The sequence below is a fragment of the Monodon monoceros genome, unplaced genomic scaffold (genome assembly GCF_005190385.1).
Source record: "Monodon monoceros isolate NGI ecotype Baffin Bay Population unplaced genomic scaffold, NGI_Narwhal_1 Super_Scaffold_3, whole genome shotgun sequence".
Lineage (NCBI taxonomy): Eukaryota > Metazoa > Chordata > Mammalia > Artiodactyla > Monodontidae > Monodon > Monodon monoceros.
The window spans coordinates 872,807-894,017 of record NW_021703780.1 but is presented as its reverse complement, the minus strand read 5'-3'; the positions used below and the strand labels follow the sequence as shown (position 1 = coordinate 894,017).

The 21,211-nt window shown below is 37.9% G+C and overlaps 1 protein-coding gene across 1 annotated transcript in view; it reads right to left on the bottom strand.

Annotated features, from left to right (window-relative positions):
* Positions 1–21,211, bottom strand: part of VAMP7 (vesicle associated membrane protein 7) — a 66,139-nt gene that overhangs the window by 30,092 nt on the left and 14,836 nt on the right. The window contains exons 3-5 of the mRNA XM_029244201.1: positions 15,659–15,716; positions 13,539–13,676; positions 3,939–4,029 (exon numbers count right to left, since the gene is read on the bottom strand). Coding sequence (XP_029100034.1) covers positions 3,939–4,029; positions 13,539–13,676; positions 15,659–15,716 — 287 coding nt within the window. The remainder of the gene's footprint in view (positions 1–3,938; positions 4,030–13,538; positions 13,677–15,658; positions 15,717–21,211) is intronic.

Sequence of the window (21,211 nt, the reverse complement as noted above, 5' to 3'; positions counted from 1 at the left end):
AAAGAAGAACAAGGCCAGAGGCATTACACTTCCTGATTTCAAACTATACTATAAAGCTATAGTAATTAAAACAGTATTGCTGGCAAAAATAGATACATGGACCATTGGAACAAAACAGAGAGACCAGAAATAAACCCCCACATATAGAGTCAACTAAGATTTGACAAGGGAGTCAAGAACACTCAATGGGGAAAGGATGGTCTCTTCAGCAAATGGTGTTGGGAAAACCACATGGATAGCCACATGCATAAAATTGAAATTGGACCCCTATATACATCACTCAAAAAATTAACTTGAAATGGATTAAAGACTTAAATGTAAGACCTGAAACCAATAAAACACCTAGAAGAAAATATAGGGAAGAAAGTTCTTGACATTGGTCTTTGCAATGATACTTAGCATACCAAAAGCACAAGCAATAAAAGCAAAATCAACAAGTTGGACTACATCAAACTACAGAGATTCTGGACATGAAAAGAAACAATCAACAAAATGAAAAGGCAACTTATAGAAAGGGAGAAAATATTTACAAACCATATATTGGATAAGGGGTTATCATCCAAAATATATAAAGAATTAATACAACTCAGTAACAAAAAAACAAACAATTGGATTAAAAAATGGGCAGAGGAACTGAATAGAATTTTTCCAAAGAAGATATACAAATGGCCAACAGGTACATTAAAAGATGCTCAACATCACAAGTCATCAGGAACATGCACATAAAAACCACAATGAAATATCAACCTCATACCAGTTAGAACGGCTATCATCAAGAAGAAAGAGATAAGTGTTGGTGAGCATATGGAGAAAAGGGAACCCTTATGCACTGCTGGTGGGAATATAAATTGGTTCAATCACTATGAAAAACAGTATGGAGTTTCCTTAAAAAAATTAAAAATACAACTACCATATATATCTAGCAATTCCATTTCTGAGTTTCTATCTGAAGGAAATGAAAGCAGGATATTGAAAGGATATCTGTACTCCCATGTTTATTGCAGCATTATTTCACAACAGCCAAGATATGGAAACAAGCTAAGTGTCTGTCAATGGATGCATGGATAAAGAAGATGTAGTGTACATATATAATGGAATATTATTGAGCCATGAGAAAAATGAAAATCCTGCCATTTGAAACAACAGGGATGGATCTTGAGGGCACCATGCTTAGTGAGATAAGCTAGTCAAAGAAAGACAAATATTGTATGATATTACTCATATGTGGAATCTAAAAATGTGACCCTTATAGAACCAGAGTAGAATGGTGGTTACCAGGGGCTGGGGGGTACAGGAATTGGGGAGATGTTGTAAAAGGATACAGACTTGCAACTAGAAGATTAGTAAGTTCTGAACATCTAGTGTACAGCACACTAATTGTAGTCAACAATACTGTATTATATACTTCAAAATTGCTAAGGCCACATTTTATATAACTCCATTTATATGAAATGTCTAGAACAAGCAAATCTATACAGACAGAAAGGAGATTAATTGTTGCTTAGGTCTGCAGGTTGAGGGGAAAAGAGGAGTGACTGTAAATGGGTAAAGAATTTCTTTGGGGGGTAGTGAAAATGTTCTAAAATTGATTGTGGTGATAGTCACACAACTCTGTGGACATAGTAAAAACCATTGGATTGTATACTTTAAATGGGTAAACTGTATGGTATGTGAATTATATGTCAATAAAGCTGTTAAAAAATCAAAGGGAGATGATTAGAAAGGTTTTTGCTACATTTTTAATTTGCTATTTCTGTAATTCTAAACATAAATGTCATTTAAGAGGAGTTGATTAAAAAGGTTCATTTTCTGGAAACATTATGCATCTGCAATAAATACTATTGTAGCAGTTGGCTGCTTCCACTTTTAGGCCAAATAAATATATTTGGTGACCAAAAAAAGAGAAAAATATTAGTAGTTTTTCAATAGGTATATTGAAAGATATATTTAAGAGTTCTCTAGTCTGCATCTAGACCTATATTTAAAACTAAAATCAATGAAAGGAAATCACTTCAAATAACCCAGAGACATACATATTAAGATAGGGCTTCCCTGGTGGGGCAGTGCTTGAGAGTCCACCTGCCGATGCAGGGGACATGGGTTCGTGCCCCGGTCCGGGAAGATCCCACTTGCCACAGAGCAGCTAGGCCCGTGAGCCATGGCCACTGAGCCTGTGCGTCCGGAGCCTGTGCTCCACAACGGGAGAGACCACAACAGTGAGAGGCCCGCGTACCACAAAAAAAAAAAAAAAGAAATATAAAAATGTTTCTGCCTTTTGATTATTAATCCCATTCCTGGGAACTAATCTCAACAAAATAAGAATAATATAATAGGCACAGAAACATTTATAACAGTACTGTTACTATAACACAAACTCTAAATCAGTGCTACCTAAGAGTGTTTGCTACTGCTCAACTAAGTTTCCAAGTATACTGTTCAGTCAAATTGACATTTTCATAGCAAGATGTTCTCAATGAAGGAAGCACAGCATTGACTTCTATTCTGGAGCAAGCTCCCTGCTGGTTGTAAAACAGCACTCTGAGTAATAATGCTCTAAAGACCCAAAGTGTCCAACATAAGGACATAATTGGTAACCTGTGATGTAACTCAAAGAAATACTGCATGAGCATAAAGTAGACTAACAGCTAACAATCATTCAGCTCTTACTATGTGCCAGGGACTGTACACAGTGTTTTACATACATTACCTCTTTTATCCTGGTAACCTCAGGCTCTATTACCTCCTTTTTGCAGATTAAGGAGTAAAGGTCAGAGAGGTTAGAGGACTGATCAAGGCTTAACAGCAGGTAGGAAGTGAAATCAGGACTCAAACTCAGGCATGTATGACTCCAAATCTTGATTACTCTATTATACTGCCTCCACAAAACTGAATATAAACTATGATTAACTATGTATACATGTAAGTAAAAATTTAAAGGAAAGAAAATGTAAATAAAACTTTAGGATGGTGAGACAAAGTAAATTTTTTAAAATGTCTTTTCATAACTTTTAAGAGTTCTAATAATAAATGTAAAATTCAAATAGTAAATTCAAAATTATAACTAAATGGACATTTATGAAATGACGTCTCAGTTAAATATCTTGTAAAGCATTTATATACTAATTTTTGTTCAATTTTATATTAAGAATTTATTCTCTGCAAGACATTCCTCTTAGAAGATATATTTAAGAGTGGTTCTATAACTTGCGTGTGCACTGGAATCCTCTGGAGGGCTTGTGAAAACACAGATTTCCCACTCCAAGAGTTTCTGATTCAGTAGGCTTGGGGTGGGGCCTGAAAATTTGCATTTGTAACAGGTTCCCAGGGGATGCTGATGCTGCTGGCCCAGGGACTATATTGTGAGAACTGGTGCTATTAAAAAATTAACATCATCCTAAATCTAAATACCACTGTTATAATCAATTAAAAAACAAACAGTGCATTTCTCTGGATTACTTTAATGTGGTAAATAGGTTCTTGACAAAACACAGGCCAATGGAATTCATGCCATAGTTCATTCTCTTGAAGAATACAACAGTTTTTTGGTCCAATTCTTTCTCAGTCAAGAGCTACAAACTTTCTAAGGAGGGCAAATAGTTATACTTTAAGTGTCTATACTGATGATATCAACTAACTGGGTATTTCCAGCCAAAACTGACTAAATTATTCTAAGTTGCTGAACTGTTTAAGGGTCTTGGAAATTAGTCTTGCTAAGCAAGCTAACAAATTTAGAATGAATAGTCATAAGTGCTAAAAAGAAACCATCATACGGTAGGCAGTATCATAGGTAAGTAATATCCATATCTCAGCTGACAATTAGCTTCCAATATTAAGAATAAGGAAGTGCTATTTCAGCCTCTCTAGAATGATTTGACCCCAATCAAGTAATCTATTATCATTTTTGCCCTCATGCATGCGGAGTATGCCATGAAACATACCTATGTTTCTGACCATGATTCCTTTAAGTTCATCCACTTGGGCTTGAGTCTCCATCACTTTATCTAGGCCCTTATTCTCGGAGTGATGCTTCTATAAAAGAATATGATTTAACTCATGATACCCAGACATTATTTACAATACAAAAACAAAAAGAAGAGGAATGACATTGAAGAATGCTATAAAACTGTCTTTATCTTTGGCACAAAAGATAGATGTCACTTCATTCAAAAATTGTTACCAAAAATATAGGCAAGCATAAAACTTGCTACCATATGAAATATAATTGTTATAGTATAAAAAGATCACCTTATTTTAAATGAAATAAAGCTAAACGTATTACATCAAATATACATCTGAGACTCCTGGGGCAGAAGTAGGGTGTTATATAATCTGTGCTCAGACAAGGAAGAAAGGAGAAAAGACTGTAGTGGGGGCAGGGGGAACAGGACAGGGAAAGGGTACTCTTAAATTTTTCCCCATTTCTTGGGTATGATGAGGTAGGGACTGGCCCAGCTTCTGAGCATCTGTTCTTGTTATCTGTTGGGATCAGAGTATGCATCCTATTTTCATTGGCTTCTTACAGGATCTAGAAATGTAAGACACTGAAGATAGTATATATATTTTGAAATTATCATCTATAGCAAACAATTGTGGACTGCTTAATACACAATATTCCAGTCACTTCACTGTGTTAAGTGCTTCAAATAAGGGATATTATTTAATCCATGCAAAAACTCTATGACGAAGATGCCATTTTTATTATCTCCATTTATAGTCAAGGATCCTGGCACAGATTTGTTTAGAGGTTCACACACACATCTGGAGCTAAAGACAAACCAGCTAAATTGAAAGTTTTGCTGCCAGCTAACCCTATTTACCTTTTTCCCCCCTTGTGATGAGAACTCTTAGGATTTACTCTCTTAACAATTTTCATACATAACATAAAGCATTATTAATTATATTTATCATGTTGTCCACTATATCCCCAGTATTTATTTATCTCATAACTGGAAGTCTGTACTTTTTGACTGCCTTCATCCAATTCCCCTCCTCACAACTCCGCCTCTCTGATCTATCTTTCTATGAGTTTGTTTTTAAAGTATGATTGACCTATAACACTATGTTATTTCCTGTTACACAACATAGTGATTTGATATTTCTACACATTTCAAAATGATCACAACAATAAGTTTAGCTATGATATGTCAAAATTCAAAGATATTACATAGTTATGACTATATTCCCAACACAGCACATTTCATACCTGTGACTCATTTATACTGCAGCTGGAAGTCTGTAACTCTTAATCTCCTTCACCTATTCTTTCCTACCCCCAACATTCTCCCCTCAGGCAACCTATTTGTTCTCTGTATCTATAACTCTGTTAACGTTTGGTTAAGTTTGTTCATTTGTTTTGTTTTTTAGATTCCACATATAAGTGAAATCATAGTGTTTGTCTTTCTCTGACTTATTTCACTTAGCATTATAGCCTCTAGATCCATCCATGTTGTTGCAAATGACAAGATTTCGTTCTTTTATATGGCTGAGTAACATTCCTGTGTGTGTCTGTCTGTGTGTCTGTGTGTGTGTGTATGCCACATCTTCTTTATCCATTTATCTCTTGATGGGCATTTAGGTTGCTTCTATATCTTGGCTGTTGTAAATAATGCTGCGATGAACATAGGGGTGTATGTACCTTTTCTAATTACTGTTTTTGTTTTCTTTGGATAAATACCCAGGAGTGGAATTGCTGGATAATACAATAGTTCTATTTTTAACGTTTGGAGTAATCTCCATATTGTTTTCCATAGTGGCTGCACCAATTTACAATCCCATCAACAGTGCAGGAGGGTTCCCTTTTCTCCACATCCTCACCAACACTTGTTATTTGTTGCCTTTTTTGAAAATAGCCATTCTGACACGTGTGAGGTAATATCTCATTGTGGTTTTGATTTGCATTTCCCTGACAATTAGTGATGTTGAGCATCTTTTCATGTGCCTGTTGGCCATCTGTATGTCTTCTTTGGAAAGACAGCTATCCAGCTCCTCTGCCCACTTTATAGTTGGTTTGTTTTTTATATGTTGAAGTTCTATCAGTTCTTTGCACATTGTAGATATTAAGCCCTTATCGGATATACTGTTTGCAAATATCTTCTCCCATTCAGTAGGCAGCCTTTTCATTTTGTTGGTAGTTTCCTTCACTGTGCAAAAGCTTTTCAATTTGATAAAGTCACATTTGTTTATTTTTGGTTTTGTTTCCCTTGCCTGAGACATATCCAAAAAAATATTATTAGTACCAATGTCAAGGAGCATACTGCCTATGTTTTCTTCTAGAAGTTTCATGGTTTCAGGTTTTATATTTAAGTCTTTAATCCATTTTGAATTTATTTTTGTGCATGGTGTAAGAAAGTAGTCCAGTTTGATTCTTTTGCTGTAGCTGTCCAGATTTCCCACACCATTTGGTGAAGAGGGAAAAAGACAGCTTTTTCCCCACTATATTCTTACCTCCTTTATCGTAGATTAATTGACCATATAAGCATGGGTTCATTTCTGGCCTCTCTGTTCTGTTCCATGGATCTATGTGTGTTTTTGTGACTGTACCATGCTGTTTTGACTATTGTAGCTTTGTAGTATAGTTTGAAATCTGGGCGTGTGATACCTCAAGCTTTGTTCTTCTTTCTCAAGATTGTTTTGGCTATTCTGCAACTTTTGCATCACCATACAAACTTTAGAATTGTTATAGTTCTGTAAAAAATGTCATTGGTATTTTGATAGGTATTGCATTGAATCTGTAGATTGCCTTGGGTAGTATGGTCATTTTTAACCATATAAATTCTTCAAATCCATGAGCACAGTATATCTTTTCATCCGTGTCTTCTTCAATATCTTTCATCAGGGTCTTATAGTTTTCAGAGTACAGGTCTTTTACCTCCCTAGTTAGATGTATTCCTAAGCATTTTATTCTTTTTGATGTGATGGTAAGGGGGATTGTTTTTTAATTTCTCTTTCTGATAGTTTGTTGTTAGTGTATACAAATGCAACAGATTTCTATATATTAATTTTGTATCCTGCAGTTTTACTGAATTTACTATTTCTAACAGTTTTTTTTGGCAGTATCTTTAGGATTTGCTATATATAGTATCACATCATCTACAAAGAGTGACAGTTTTACTTTCGAATTTGGATTCCTTTTCTTTCTTTTTCATGTCTGATTACTGTGGTTAGGACTTCCAAGACTATGTTGAATAAAAGTGGCAAGAGTGGGCACCCTTGTCTTGTTGCTGATCTTAGAGGGTTTTAGCTTTTCACCACTGAGTATGATGTTAACTGTGGGCTTGTCATATACAGCCTTTATTATTTGGGGGTATGTTCCCCCTTTGTTCAGAGGTTTTATCATAAATGGATGTTGAATTCTGTCAAGCTTTTTCTGCATCTATTTAGATGATCATATGGTTTTTATTCTTCAATTTGTTACTGTGGTATATCACATTGATTTCCAGATACTGAACCATCCTTGCATCTCTGGAATAAATCCCACCTGATCATGGTGTATGATCCTTTTCATGTATTGTTGAATTCAGTTTGTTAATATTTTGTTGAGGATTTCTGAATCTATGTTCATTAGTGATACTGGCCTGTAATTTTATTTGTGATATCTTTGTCTGGTTTTGGTGTCAGGGTGATGCTGACCTGTAGAATGAGTTTGGAAGTGTTCCTTGCTCTGCAATTTTTTGGAATAGTTTATGAAGGACAGGTGTTAACTCTTCTTTAAATGTTTGGTAGAATTCACCTGTGAAGCCATCTGGTCATAGACTTTTGTTTGTTGGAAGTTTTAAAATTACTGACTCAATTTCATTATTGGTAGTTGTTCTGTTCATGTTTTCTATTTCTTCCTGGTTCAGTCTTGTGAGATTGTACATTTCTAGGAATTTGTCCATTTCTCCTAGGTTGTCCATTTTATTGGCATATAATTGTTCATAGCAGTCTATTACGATCCTTTGTATGTCAGTGGTATCTGTTGTAACTTCTCCTTTTTCATTTCTGATTTTATTGATTTGAGACCTCTCTTTTCTTTCTTGATGAGTCTGGCTAAAGGTTTATCAGTTTTGTTTATCTTATCAAAGAACTAGCTCTTAGTTTCATTGATCCTTTCTATTGTTTTCTTAGTCTCAGTTTCATTTATTTCTGCTCTGATATTTATGATTTCTTTCCTTCTACTAACTTTGGGTTTTGCTTGTTCTTCTTCTGGCTCCTTTAGGTGTAATGTTAGGTTGAGATTTTTCTTGTTTCCTGAGGTAAGCTTGCATTGCTATAAATGTCCCTCTTAGAACTGCTTTTGCTGGATCCTACAGATATTGAATCATTGTGTTTTCATTTTCATTTGTCTCCAGGTACTTTTTTAATTTCCTCTTTGATTTCTTCAGTGATCCATTGGTTGTTTAGTAGCATACTGTTTAGCCTCCATGTGTTTGTGTCTTTTGCAGTTATTTTTCTTATAGTTGATTTCTAGCCTCATAGCATTGTGATCAGAAAAAATGCTTGATATGATTTCAATTTTCTTAAATTTGCTGAGGCTTGTTTTGTGGCCTAGCATGTGATCTATCTTGGAGACTGTGCCATGTGCACTTGAAAAGAATGTGTATTCTGCTGATTTTGGATGGAATGTTGTATATATGTCAATTAAGCCCATTTAGGTCTAATGTGTTGTTTAAGGCCAGTGTTTCCTCATTGATTTTCTATCTGGATGACCTGTCCATTGAGGTAAGTGTGGTGTTAAAGTCTCCTACTGGGCTTCCCAGGTGGCACAGTGGTTAAGAATCCGCCTGCCAATGCGGGGGACATGGGTTCGAGCCCTGGTCCGGGAAGATCCCACATGCTGGGGAGCAACTAAGCCCGTGTGCTACAACTGAGCCTGTGCTCTAGAGCCCGAGAGCCATAACTACTAAAGCCCTCAAGCCTAGAGCCCGTACTCCACAACAAGAGAAGCCACTGCAATGAGAAGCCCGCGCAACCCAACGAAGACCCAATGCAGCCAAAAGTAAAAAAATAAATTAATTTTTTTTAAAGTCTCCTACTATTATTGTGTTGCTGTCAATTTCTCACTTTATGTCTATTAATATTTGCTTTGTGTATTTAGGTGCTCCTATGTTGGGTGCATATATATTTACAATTGTTATATCTTCTTGGATTGATTCCTTTATCATTAAGTAGTCCTTCTCTGTCTCTTGTTACAGACTTTGTTTTAAAGTCTATTTTCTCTGATATAAATATTGCTATCCCAGCTTCCCTTTCATTTCCATTTGCATGGTATACCTTTTTCTATCCCTTCACTTTCTGTTTTCGTCTTCAGATATGAACTGAGTCTCCTGTAGGCAGTATATACATGGGTCTTGTTTTTGTATCCATTCAGCCACTCTATGTCTTTTGATTGGAGCATTTAATCCATTTACATTTAATTATTGACAGGTATGTACTTATTGTCATTTTGTTAACTGCTTTTCAGTTGTTTTTATACTTCTTTTTTGTTCTTCTTTTGCTCTCTTCCCTTGTGATTTGATGAGTATCTTAGTGTTATGTTCAGATTCCTTTCCCTTTTTTGTGTGTGTATCTAGTATAGATTTTTGGTTTGTGGTTACCATAACGTTTATATGTAACAATCTATACATACATAGGTGATTATTATAAGTTGCTCATATCTTAAGTTCAAATGCATTTTAACAACCCTGCATTTTTATGCCCCCTCCCACCACATTGACATATTTTACATCTTTTTTGTTTTGTGTATCCTTTATTGTGGTTATAGGTGATTTTACTCCTTTTTCTTGTAATCTTCCTCCTAGCTTTATATGTGGTTGGTTTACTACCTTTACTGTATATTTGCCTTTACCAATGAGATTTTTCCTTTCATAATTTTCATATTTCTTCTTGCAGCCTTTTCTTTTTTGCTTGGAGAAGCCCCTTTAACATTTCCTGTAAAGCTGGTTTGATGGTGCTGAACTCTTAGCTTTTGCTTATCTGTAAAACTTTTGATTTCTCCACCAAAACTGAATGAAAGCCTTGCTGAGCATTCTTGGTTGTAGGTTTTTCCCTTTTATCACTTTAAATATATTGTGCCACTTCATTCTGGCCTGCAGGGTTTCTGCAGCAAAGTCAGTTGATAGCCTTATGGGAATTCCCTTGTATGTGACACTTTGCTTTTCCCTAGCTGCTTTTAATATTCTTTCTTTAATTTTTGCCATTTTAATTACAATGTCTTGGTGTGGTCCTCTTTGGATTGATCCTGTTTGGGACTCTCTGTGCTTCCTGGACCTAGATATCTGTTTCTTTCCCCAGGTTAAGGAAGTTTTCAGCTATTATGTTTTCAAATATGTTCTCTGCCCCTTTTTCTCTCTCTTCTCCTTCTGGGACCCCTATTACGCAAATGTTAGTACATTTGATGTTGTTTTAGAGGTTTCTTAAACAGTCCTCATTTCTTTTTATTCTTTTTTCTGTTCCACCTCAGTGATTTCAACTACTCTGTCTTCCTGCTCACTGATCCGTTCCTCTGTATCATCTAATCCACTGTTGATTCCTTCTAGTGTATTTACTTCAGTTATTGTATTCATCTTTGTTTGGTCATTGTTTACACTTTCTCTTTGTTAAAAAATTCTAACTTCTCACTCTGTTAATCCAATCATCTCCTGGGTTCTTTGATCATCTTTACAATCACTACCTTGAACTCTTTATTCGGTAGATTGCTTATCTCCACTTCACTTAGCTCTTCTTCTGGGATTTTATCTTGTTTCTTCGTTTGGAACACGTTCCTCTGTGCCTTCATTTTTCCTAATTTCCTTTTTTTATTTCTATGTATTTTGTAAGTTGATTACATTTTCTGACCTTGAAGAAGTTGGCCTTTTCTAGGAGACGTCCTTCGAGTCCCAGCAGTGCACTTCCCTCTGGTCACCAGAGCTGTATGCTATAAGGATACCTCCTACATGGGCTGTGTGGGTCCTTCTGTTGTGGCTGGCTGACTACTGTGGATAATCTGGTAGGCATGGCTGGTCCCCAGTCTGGCTGGTTACCAGATCCTGCCTTGTGTGGAGGCTGTCAGCCTCTGGTGGGCAGGGCCAGGTCACAAGGCAGCTGGCTGTAGAGGTCCAGGGGATCCTGGGGTCTCTGGTTGCAGGGCCCTGGGGATCCCAGAGCTGGTGTTGGCCTGCTGATGGGCAGAGCTAGTTTCTGAGATGGCTGGCTGTGGAGTGTGGGGTGTCCCGAAGTTGGTGTTGGTCTGCTGGTAGGCAGGGCCAGTGCCCAGCGGGTCCTAGGGCTAGTGCAGGCACACTGCTATTCAGGGTCAGGTCCTGGGCCCTTTGTTGGGCAGAGCCAGGACCTGGAGTAGCTGTAGGCTCAAGGGTTCTTAAGGCAACCAGCCTGCTGGTGGGTGAAGGTGTGTCCCTGCCTGGCTAGTTGCTTGGCTTGAGGTGTCCCAGTACTGATGCAGATACGCTGATGGGCAGGGCCAGGTCCTGGCATTAATACGCTAGAGGGAAGATTCTAAAATGGTGCTTGCAAGCTCCATTAGTAAAGGATGGTAGAACAAGCTCCCAAAAAAGGTTGCCACCAGTGTCTATGTCCCCAGAGTGAGCTCCAGGTACCTCCTGCCTCTCCAGGAGACTCTCCAAGATCAGCAGGTGGGTCTGATCCAGGCTCCTTTCAAATTACTGCTTCTTCTCTGGTTTCCAGAGCATGTGAGATTTTATACATGCCCTTTAAGAGTGGAGTCTATTTCCCACAGCCCTCTGGCACTCCTGAAATTAAGTCCCGCTGGCCTTTGAAGCCAAATGTTCTGGGAGCTCATCTTCCCAATGGAGGACCCCAGGGCTGGGGAGCCTCATGTGGGGCTTGGACACCTCGCTCCTTGGGGAGAACCTCTGCAATTGTAATTATCCATTTGTGGGTCACCCACCCAGAGGTATGGATCTTGATTATACTGTGTCTCTGCCCCTCTGTCTTACTGTGGTTCCTTCTTTATATCTTCAGTTGTATAAGATCTTTTCTACTAGTCTTCTGTTCTTTCTCATCAATAGTTGCTCTGTAAATAGTTGTAATAGTTGTAATTTTGGAGTGCCCATGGAAGGAGGTGAGCTGAGGGTCTTCCTATTCCACCATCTTGGCCACCAACCTGACCCCATTTACTTTCAAGTGGGCACTGGTATATATTTTGCTGGTGATGTTTTACATAGCTTCACATATATGAATGTTTCCTAGTGGAAGTATGAAACAAACCAACTGATTGAATAATAAAGATTTATAACTATTTAAAGGAACTTCATCCCTACAGGATGCATATTTAGAAGTGTAATCCTCAAAAAGGGTATTAAAAAGGAGAAGTGAAAAGGAACGTATTCAATTACAGTAAGTCTCTTTTTCTCATTCACGACACCATCACAGATAAAACTTATGTCTTTGCACTCAAATAGTTTCATGGATAAAAGGTAACTAAGCATTTTTTTAAGGTCTCCACATCCTTAGTCATCAGGGAAATGCAAATTAAGACCACAATGAGATATCATTACACACCCACAAGGACGAATTACATTAAAAATGCAGACCATAACAAGTGTTGGCAAGTATGCAGAAACACTGCAAGTGCTAGTGGGAATATAAATGGTACAACCACTTTGGAAAAACGTTTGACAATTCATTATAAAATTAAACATCATTCACCATATGACCCAGCAATTCCATTCCTAGGTATTTACCAAGGAGAAATAAAAACACGTCTGCACAAAGATTTGTACATGGATGTTCATAACAGCTTTGTTTGTGATAGCTGAAAACTGGAAGTAACTCAAATATCCAGCAACAGGTGAATGGAGAAACAAACTGTGGTGTATGCATACAATACTACTCAGCAAAAAAGGAAACTACTGATTTATACAACATGGATGAATATCAAAAAGCTTACACTGACAAAACAAGGAAGACACAAAAGAGTATATAATGTATGATTCCATTTATAGGAAATTCTAGAAAAAATAAAACTAATTTATGGTGACAGAAAATAGAGCAGTGGTGGCCTCAGGCAGAGTGATGGGGAGGGAACTGACTGCAAAGGGATATGAGGAATCCTTTAGGGTCATGGAGATGTGCTGTATCTTGAAAAGGGTGGTATTTCACGGGTGTATACATATGTACAACTTTACTGAGCGGATAATTAAGTATTCATACAGATGAACAGACTTTCAAATGACTGACTGAGCTGTTCAAAAATTAAATTTGCCTCGTGGGAGGGTAGAGGTTAATGTACAGGTTAAGAGGCCATTTGGCATGTTGAGTGGATTTACACATTAAATGGGTAGTTGAAGTAGATGATCTTTGATCTCTTTCCCAACCCTGAGATACTCTGAGCACCATTTATAGAGAATATCACCAATTACTCACTTTCCATCCTAAAATGGCCCCTGTATATATTTTTTTAATCAGGGAAGTTTTACTATCTTGGCATATAATAACACAATCAGAAAAATACACTGCAGGTCAGAGTCCCCTATATTCATGGTGCTTTAAGGTAATAAAGAAGATATGAATCAAATACTATATCCTGAGAAAGATCTTACCAGCTGTGCAGCCAAGACACTTGAGAACTCACTATTCATGGCATATGGGAGCGCTGTTTGTGCTCTTGAACCATATGTAGTCTGGAACCTCTTTTTTATCTCATTCAGAAAATTAAAGGCTCTGGAACGCTCAAAATCCTGAAAGGAGATCAACACAGAGTTTACATTACAGTAAACAAAGACGATATGGATGATTAACAACAACCAGAAGAACAGCTAACATTTACTAACAATGATTCTATGAGGAGGAACTGACCTCATTTTACTAATAAAGAAACAAAAGCTCTGAAAAGGTAACTAACTTGCCAAAGGTGAAACAACTAGTAAATGAAAGAGCTGAGAGTCTAATCCAAATATGTTTGATTACTGCCAACTAAGATAACAGTACCTAGGTTAGCTTCTTGAGAGCAGGAATTGGGTTTTACTCCATCTATATCTTTCACAGGATCTATCAGAAAGCCCAGCACAAGAAGATGCTTAAGAAATCCATAATAGTACAGTCTTTCACATACAAAGATAACACTATTGACATAAAGTTTGAATTGATTTTTTTCAATAGTGGTGGTACATTTGAAAAGATCAAGGGATGTACTCTTATCTAGTCCCAGTCAAAAAGTGTGTGTGTGTGTGTGTGTGTGTAACATATATACAAAAATATAATTATAGCTCAAGAAATATAAGACTCAACTCTGACCATCCCAAATTTAGTGATATTTCTCACCTACTCCAAGCACTTTCACAGTCATTTCAGATATAGCTGTATTTTAAAAATAATTTTAGAAAATACTGTGAAATCAGGGAATATAAATCATTGTGATGATCACTGTGGTTGACACTCATCTCCATTTCACCTAAGATGATTAGTCTAAGCCAAGAGTTCTTAAAGTGTGGTCAATGGTCCAAATTCAAGGAGCTGATGTACTTGGATAGAAAAAAAAATCTCATCATTATTTTCACCAATCTTTAACTCAAATTTCAATTGTGAATGTGGTAACAAACCGGAGAAGTATTTAACAGTACCTGTGACTTTGTCACCAAGAGAAGTCTTTTTTTCATATACCATCAGTTATAAACATCTCTCAAAATATTATTTATACTCATCACCACATCAAAATAATTTTTATTTATTAGACCCATGAGTAGAACTTGTTATTTAATGAATTCATAAAGAAGCATATACATTACTATATCAATATTTAAAATATTTTGAATACTGTATTTCAATATAATTGGTTTTGTTTATAATCACACATTTAAAAAAATTCTGGGAGGGGCCCATGAGTGCCAAAGGGGTCTGTGACACAATAAACGTAAGAACCCTGACCTATGGCAATCATGCCAATTCCATGCCTCTTGTCAGTGATCAATTTAGAAATAAATACGTAACCTAGTCCTAGCCAATAAGTCATGAAAAGAAGTCTACTTTGAAAGTGCGGGGAGGGGAGGGTGTGCATCTGGGAAGTTTCCTCATTCATACAGTAAGAGACTTGAGAAGACATAGTCCGTCTTTTTTGGACACAAATAAATAAGCATGTGGCTCCATGCAACCATAAGGGGAATGTGTCCAGGAAGAAGCTAACACTAGGATTGCAGAGAGGAGAAAGGACCTTGATGACCACCGTTAAGTTATTGAGCATTTTCCATCTAGAAGCTACAAATACTCAAAAACAACCTACCAATGTGAACTACAGGTTTACAAAGCTGATCATAATGTATTGTGATTTTGTTTTCCCAAAGTCCCCATACATTAAAAGAAATTCACTATTGACTGGAGGAGTGAAATAATCTATTTACTATTTCAGATAAATAAATTTTGAGGGGGTCTGATACCAAAGAATCATAATTATGAACACCAATTCTCACTACACAATAAAATAAACGTAGAAATTACAAGAGGTTAAGCTAAAACTCTACAAAACCAAGTTGATTTGCATATACCCAGATATCAACTTTTATTTTGTTTTGCTGCTCTATATGATAAATACAAAGTATAGAAAAAAATTTCCAGCTACAGACATTATATTCACATCACCTTTACCCACCACAGATACAGATAATTAAGAACCGGCTCTATTAACATTACACATACTTAAATAGCAACATGTCTTCAAGTTACTTACATCATCAGTGATACAAAGATATACAATCCTGTCTTGGCAGATGTAATGAAACAAATAACTGTAGAATAAAAGATATAAAACTTACTGTGGTTATGAGTAATATCTCTTTCACTTCTATCTATGTATAAGAAATTTTACTACTGCCAACGTGACCATATTATTTATAGATACTGTCTATTCTCCCTCTCCCCTATATACATGTTCCTCTGAAGTCAAACTGATAGAAATAAATAAGAAATTAAAACAAGCTACATAGTGCAATGTTATGCACATTACCCATTAAAATAATAACTGCAAAAGCATAATTGGACTTTTTTTTTTTTTTGGCTGTGCCACGTGCCTTGCAGGATCTTAGTTCCCTAACAGGGATTGAACCTGGGCCCTGGCAGTGAAAGCGCCAAGTGCTAACCACTGGACCGCCAGGGAATTCCCAGATACTTAAGGTTTGAACAAGAGATGACATCTGAGGGACACGTAATTAAGAATAACCCCCAAATGGGCCATACAGTCTTCTTTGCCTTCTCCTAAGATTTCATAGCAAACACTTTTTCTACTGAATACTCAACAGTAACATTTATTTGGCATCTACTTTGAACTAGTTACTGGGCTAGGTGCTGAGGATACAAATAAGCAAAACCATCAGTCCCTGCCTTTACAGAGATGAAAGTGCAGGCAATTGTGGAACAACATAGTAAGCAGGATGATAAGGAGTTAAGGGTAGTACATGGTGCTGTGAGGACATAGAGGTGACACCTAACAGAGTTTGTCAAAGGGTAACAGTTAAACATCCTGGAGCAAGTGATGCCTGAGCTGAGACCTGAAGACTAAGTAAGAGATGGCAAAAAGAACAAGCAAGAGTGTTCCAGAGTGAGAGACCAACAAGCTTAAGGGCTTTGAAATAAAAGAGCAAATACTGGGTTTAAAAGTAAAATTAGTTAATATGACTAGAGCAGTTGTCCCCAACCTTTTCGGCACCAGGGACCAGTTTCGTGGAAGACAATTTTTCCACGGGCGGGGAAGGGGCGATGGTTCAGGCGGTCATGCGAGCGATTGGGAGGATGGTTCAGGTGGTAATGAATGTGAGCGAGCAATAGTTCAAGCAGTAATGCGAGTGACGGGAGTGATGGGGAGCAACAGATGATGTTTTGCTTGGTCACACGCCACTCACCTCCTGCTGCGTGGCCCGGTTCCTAACAGGCCTTGGACCACCACCGGTCCACAGCCTGGGGCTTGAGGACCCCTGGACTAGAGTATAGAATGTAAGGAAAAAATAAACTGCTTGCACAAATGAGGTTGTAAGTAAGCAAATATCATGCTGTATAAGACTTTCAAACCTCACTATGCATTATCCTAAGAACAATGAACAAGCATCAAAGGGTTTTAGCCTGGGAGTGTGATCAGATTTGCCATATAAAAGGATGCTTAGGCTAAAGTGTGGAGAACTGACCGAAAGGAGGACCAGACAGACTATTGAAGTAGAACAGTGAGAGAAACAAACTAAAGTACTATGGGCAGTGAAGAAGAAGGGACTGAGAAGAAATAATAGAACTTGATGACTGGCTACTGGGGGTGAGGCAGAGGGATAAGTCTATTTTGCTTCCCAGATTTCTACCCTGGGCAAGTAGATAGACAAGAATACTTGTTGAATTGTATTATTAATGTTCACATAGAGGCTTGATATGAATTACAAGGAGGTATGGGAACTCAGGCAAAATGTCTTCCTCCACCACTGAAATTGTTGACATCAACTCCACCAATGATTTCCACACTGCATATTCAGTGGCTCTCTCTGACACATTTGATAGTGCTGATCACTTCCTTCCTCTAGAAAGTGTTTTCTCTCCACTAGATTTCTTAACACCAGGCTTGCCTGGTTTATATGGTAGTCTCTTTCGCTCTCTGTTGATGTCTTGCAGCATCCGGAGCCCCCTGCTTTTCTCACACACATTTTCCTGGAGGGTGGCATCCACTCTCTTGTTTTGCTGTCGATATCTGTTTTCAGCTACTACAATCATAATGATTCCCAAATCTAAATCTGACCTATCTCCCGAGCTCCAGGCCTGCATACGGAACTGTCTACTAGACATATCCAACAGGAGTACCATAGACAACTTAAACACTACAGGTGCGAAAATGAAAGTCATCATTTTCCCCACAAAATTTGCTTCTCCTAAACCACACTTGGGAGTACGTTGGTGCAAAGACCACAGGAGGTAATGAGATATGGTCCTTGCCATCAAGGAGCCTACAGTCAGAGGACAGAGACAAAAAATAAAGATAGCAATTATAACACTGCTTCATAAGTGTTACAATATGAATAAGCACAGGATGCTATGGAGATACACAAAAAGGGGGCACCTGGCCCAGTCTTGGAATTCAGGGGTTTCCAGAAGAGGAAACGTATAAGCTCAGGAAGACAAACTCAGGTTTTTAAAAAGTAATAGCTATTGCAAAGGCTAGGAAGAGAGAAAGAACCCAACACTGAAATGCACATAGCTGAGTATGGCTGGAGAACAAAACTGAGGGCTCAAGTAAAGAGAGATAAGGCCAGAGAGGGGAGCAGGGGCAGATCTTGAAGAATCTTTCAAGTAGTGTTAAGGAACTTTACCCTGAGTACCTGCTGAAGGAAGGGACATGATCAGAATTGCCCTTTAATCAGAAGGATTAAAGTGACAATTAAGAAAGTATTTCATTTGAAACCTGTAAAATGAGCAAAAATTTACCGGGGGCCTAGGAATGGAAGGACATTCCAAGACACAAAATCATGAAAAAAGTATACCAAAGCTTGAAATAACATAGATAGGTCAGGTAATGACAAAGATTTCTATAGAGATAAGGAAAGAAAAGTCAGGAATAGACAAAATTGTGAAGGCTGAGTTTGGGCTTTATTCTAAAAGCAATGGGTTTTAAGCAAGAAAGTATAATCATAGGAATGTGAAATACAGATTTAAGGAGGGATCAACTAGAAGCAGAAAAACCAGCTAGGAGGAGGTTATTAGAAATGCGAAACAATGAATGCCTGAACAGACACTATGACAAGCGAGGATAGAGGAGATTGAAATACCTCCTGGAGGAGAATGGCAAGGATTTGGTTAAGGAGTCAAATATGATTCTGAAGTTTTAGGCTTAGCCAACTGAATGACTGGTGATGCTATTAAAGAAAGAAAGAAATAGCAAAAGGAAGGTCAGATTTCAGGGAGAAATGATTTTCATACAGTAAAATGTACTTTTTTCTGTTGGTGTACAGTAATAAAAGATATTTTATTCCCAAGCTGATTGGGATGATGGAACATGATTATAGGAAAGAAACTAAGGCAGAAGGTTAAAAAGAAAAGACAACTCAGTGACAGAGACTTACTCCAAAGGATACCGGGTAGGACTGGGTCAGGATGCTGGTGGAAAGACACAGCAGATGGATAACATCACTTTCTTGCGCTATAACCACATTTTCATTGGATTACATAGTCTAGCTTCTCTTGTAGCTATAGATATGGCTAGTGACTACGTTCTGCCTGATAAAATATGAGTGGAAGAAACATGCCCTACTTCCCAGCCTTGCCTCTACAAAGATGACATGTGCTTTCCCTGAGCACTTTCCTGGGAACTGACTAGAAACACGATCGTTGAGCCCAATAAATTTTTGAAGAAACCCTAAAGCCATACTCACAAGAAACTGAGGTCATTTAACCCAGAGGTAACTTCTTCGTCCCTAAACTACACCAGGAAGTAACAGACTACAAAACCTATACAGTTCCCAAAGATGACACACTAACACCCATTCTGGATGTGGCCAGAGAGGATAATGGACCAGGAAGAGCCTCCTGGAGAAGAAAGGGAGAAAAGATGAAGAATTTCTTCCAAGAAAGCAGAACCACTAACCACTCCCAGGTCAGAATAAGAGTCTCTGAAATTGCTGTGGAGTAGTTATTTGAGTATTGCTAAGAAGCAGTGACATCTATGTGTTTCTTGTTCTTCCCTTTTCTAAATCGAGGTTTACAACTTCCACTTGGTGATGCTGTTCTTATTCCACCAATGTCTATTGGGTTGGTCTGATGAAACAGGGAGATCATATGACTTGTCTTTTAGTTTGTTGTTAATGGGCCACAGGAGCCACTCCTGGGCGTGATGGAGAGGACTGCGTATCACTCGGACTGTCTGGACCTGGAGCTGGACACAGCGATCAGATGAGTCTTTGGGGCCACCTCCTGCAGAGAGGAGGTATGCTCCATGTTTGGGAAGAAGAGTACATCCTAATATTTTGGTGGCCCAGAAGAGTAGACTGGAAGATTGCAAGTTGTCTCCTGATGTCCTATAACTTCCTCCAGAGTAACAGAGTTTTAGCTGAGCATATGGCTGCACAGCTAGAGATGACAAATTCTAGTCTCCACTCCAGCTAGGTTAGCTACATAACTATGCAGTCAACAATAAACTGTCAGGCCACTTCTGGGCTTTGCCTTTTAAAGTACTGGGCAAGCACAGGGAAGTAACAAGAACTGAAGAAGCTGCCTTGGCCAGAGTTGGAAGGCACTAATTAAAAATGGCAGAGCCACCCCACCAGTCCCGAAGTACTCATCTCTGGGCTATCTCATAAATTAATACTGTATTTTGGGTTCTCTCTCTTACAGCAGCTTAGACTAGATCCTAAATTATACAAGGAGTTGGCCCTGGAAACCAATAAGGACCTCCTTCTGAGATAGGGTCTAAGGAAATTAGGATGAGTTAGGTAACAAAAGATTGTTAAGTACTGAGGAGGAAGGTTGAGGCACTTTTTATGATTACTAAGATTTCCCACCTATGCCCCCTCCAATTCATTCTCCAACCAGCCACGACAGTGATCTTTCTAAAGCAAAAGCTTACCAAGTCACACCCCAGCTGAAAACTTTCAATGCCTTCCCATTGCCCATACGGTAAAGTACAACCCCGTAACATGGCCTATGAGGCCCTACAGGACTTCTCTTCTGTCGGTCTCTCTAGCTTTATTTTCACCATGTTGGGCACCAGTCACAGACAAACACCTGCAGTTCACTAAATATGCCTCCATACTTCTCTACCAGCTGTTCCCTCTACCTGGAATACCATCCCCCGTCCACTAGCTTCTACCCTCTACTGTGATTACCTATGGATTTGACTGTCTCCTTCATTAAACTATAACCTCCATGAGGGCAAATACTGAGTGATTTCTTGTATCCCCAGCACCAAGCAAAGCGTCTGGCGATAGTCAAGTGCTCAGTAAATATTTACAGAAAGAATGAAAGAAAAAAATATTCTTCTTAACTACATCAAGTTTCACATGTACTAGAGCTCTATAGCAAAGTCACTTTTACATCTAACATTTCCATATCTTTCTTTAAAATATTAATATCACTTTGATGACAGAATAAAATAATTTTTAGTTAAATTTAAAATTAATAGAACCAGACATTTTCTAAGCTGGTAAAGATTATTGTTCTGTCAGCTTATTCATATTATCTACTGAGAAGCTTGCTTTTCTAGTTTTCTACTTTTCTGATTATAATAATATAATTCACTTCTTTCACCCGCTGCCCACACAGA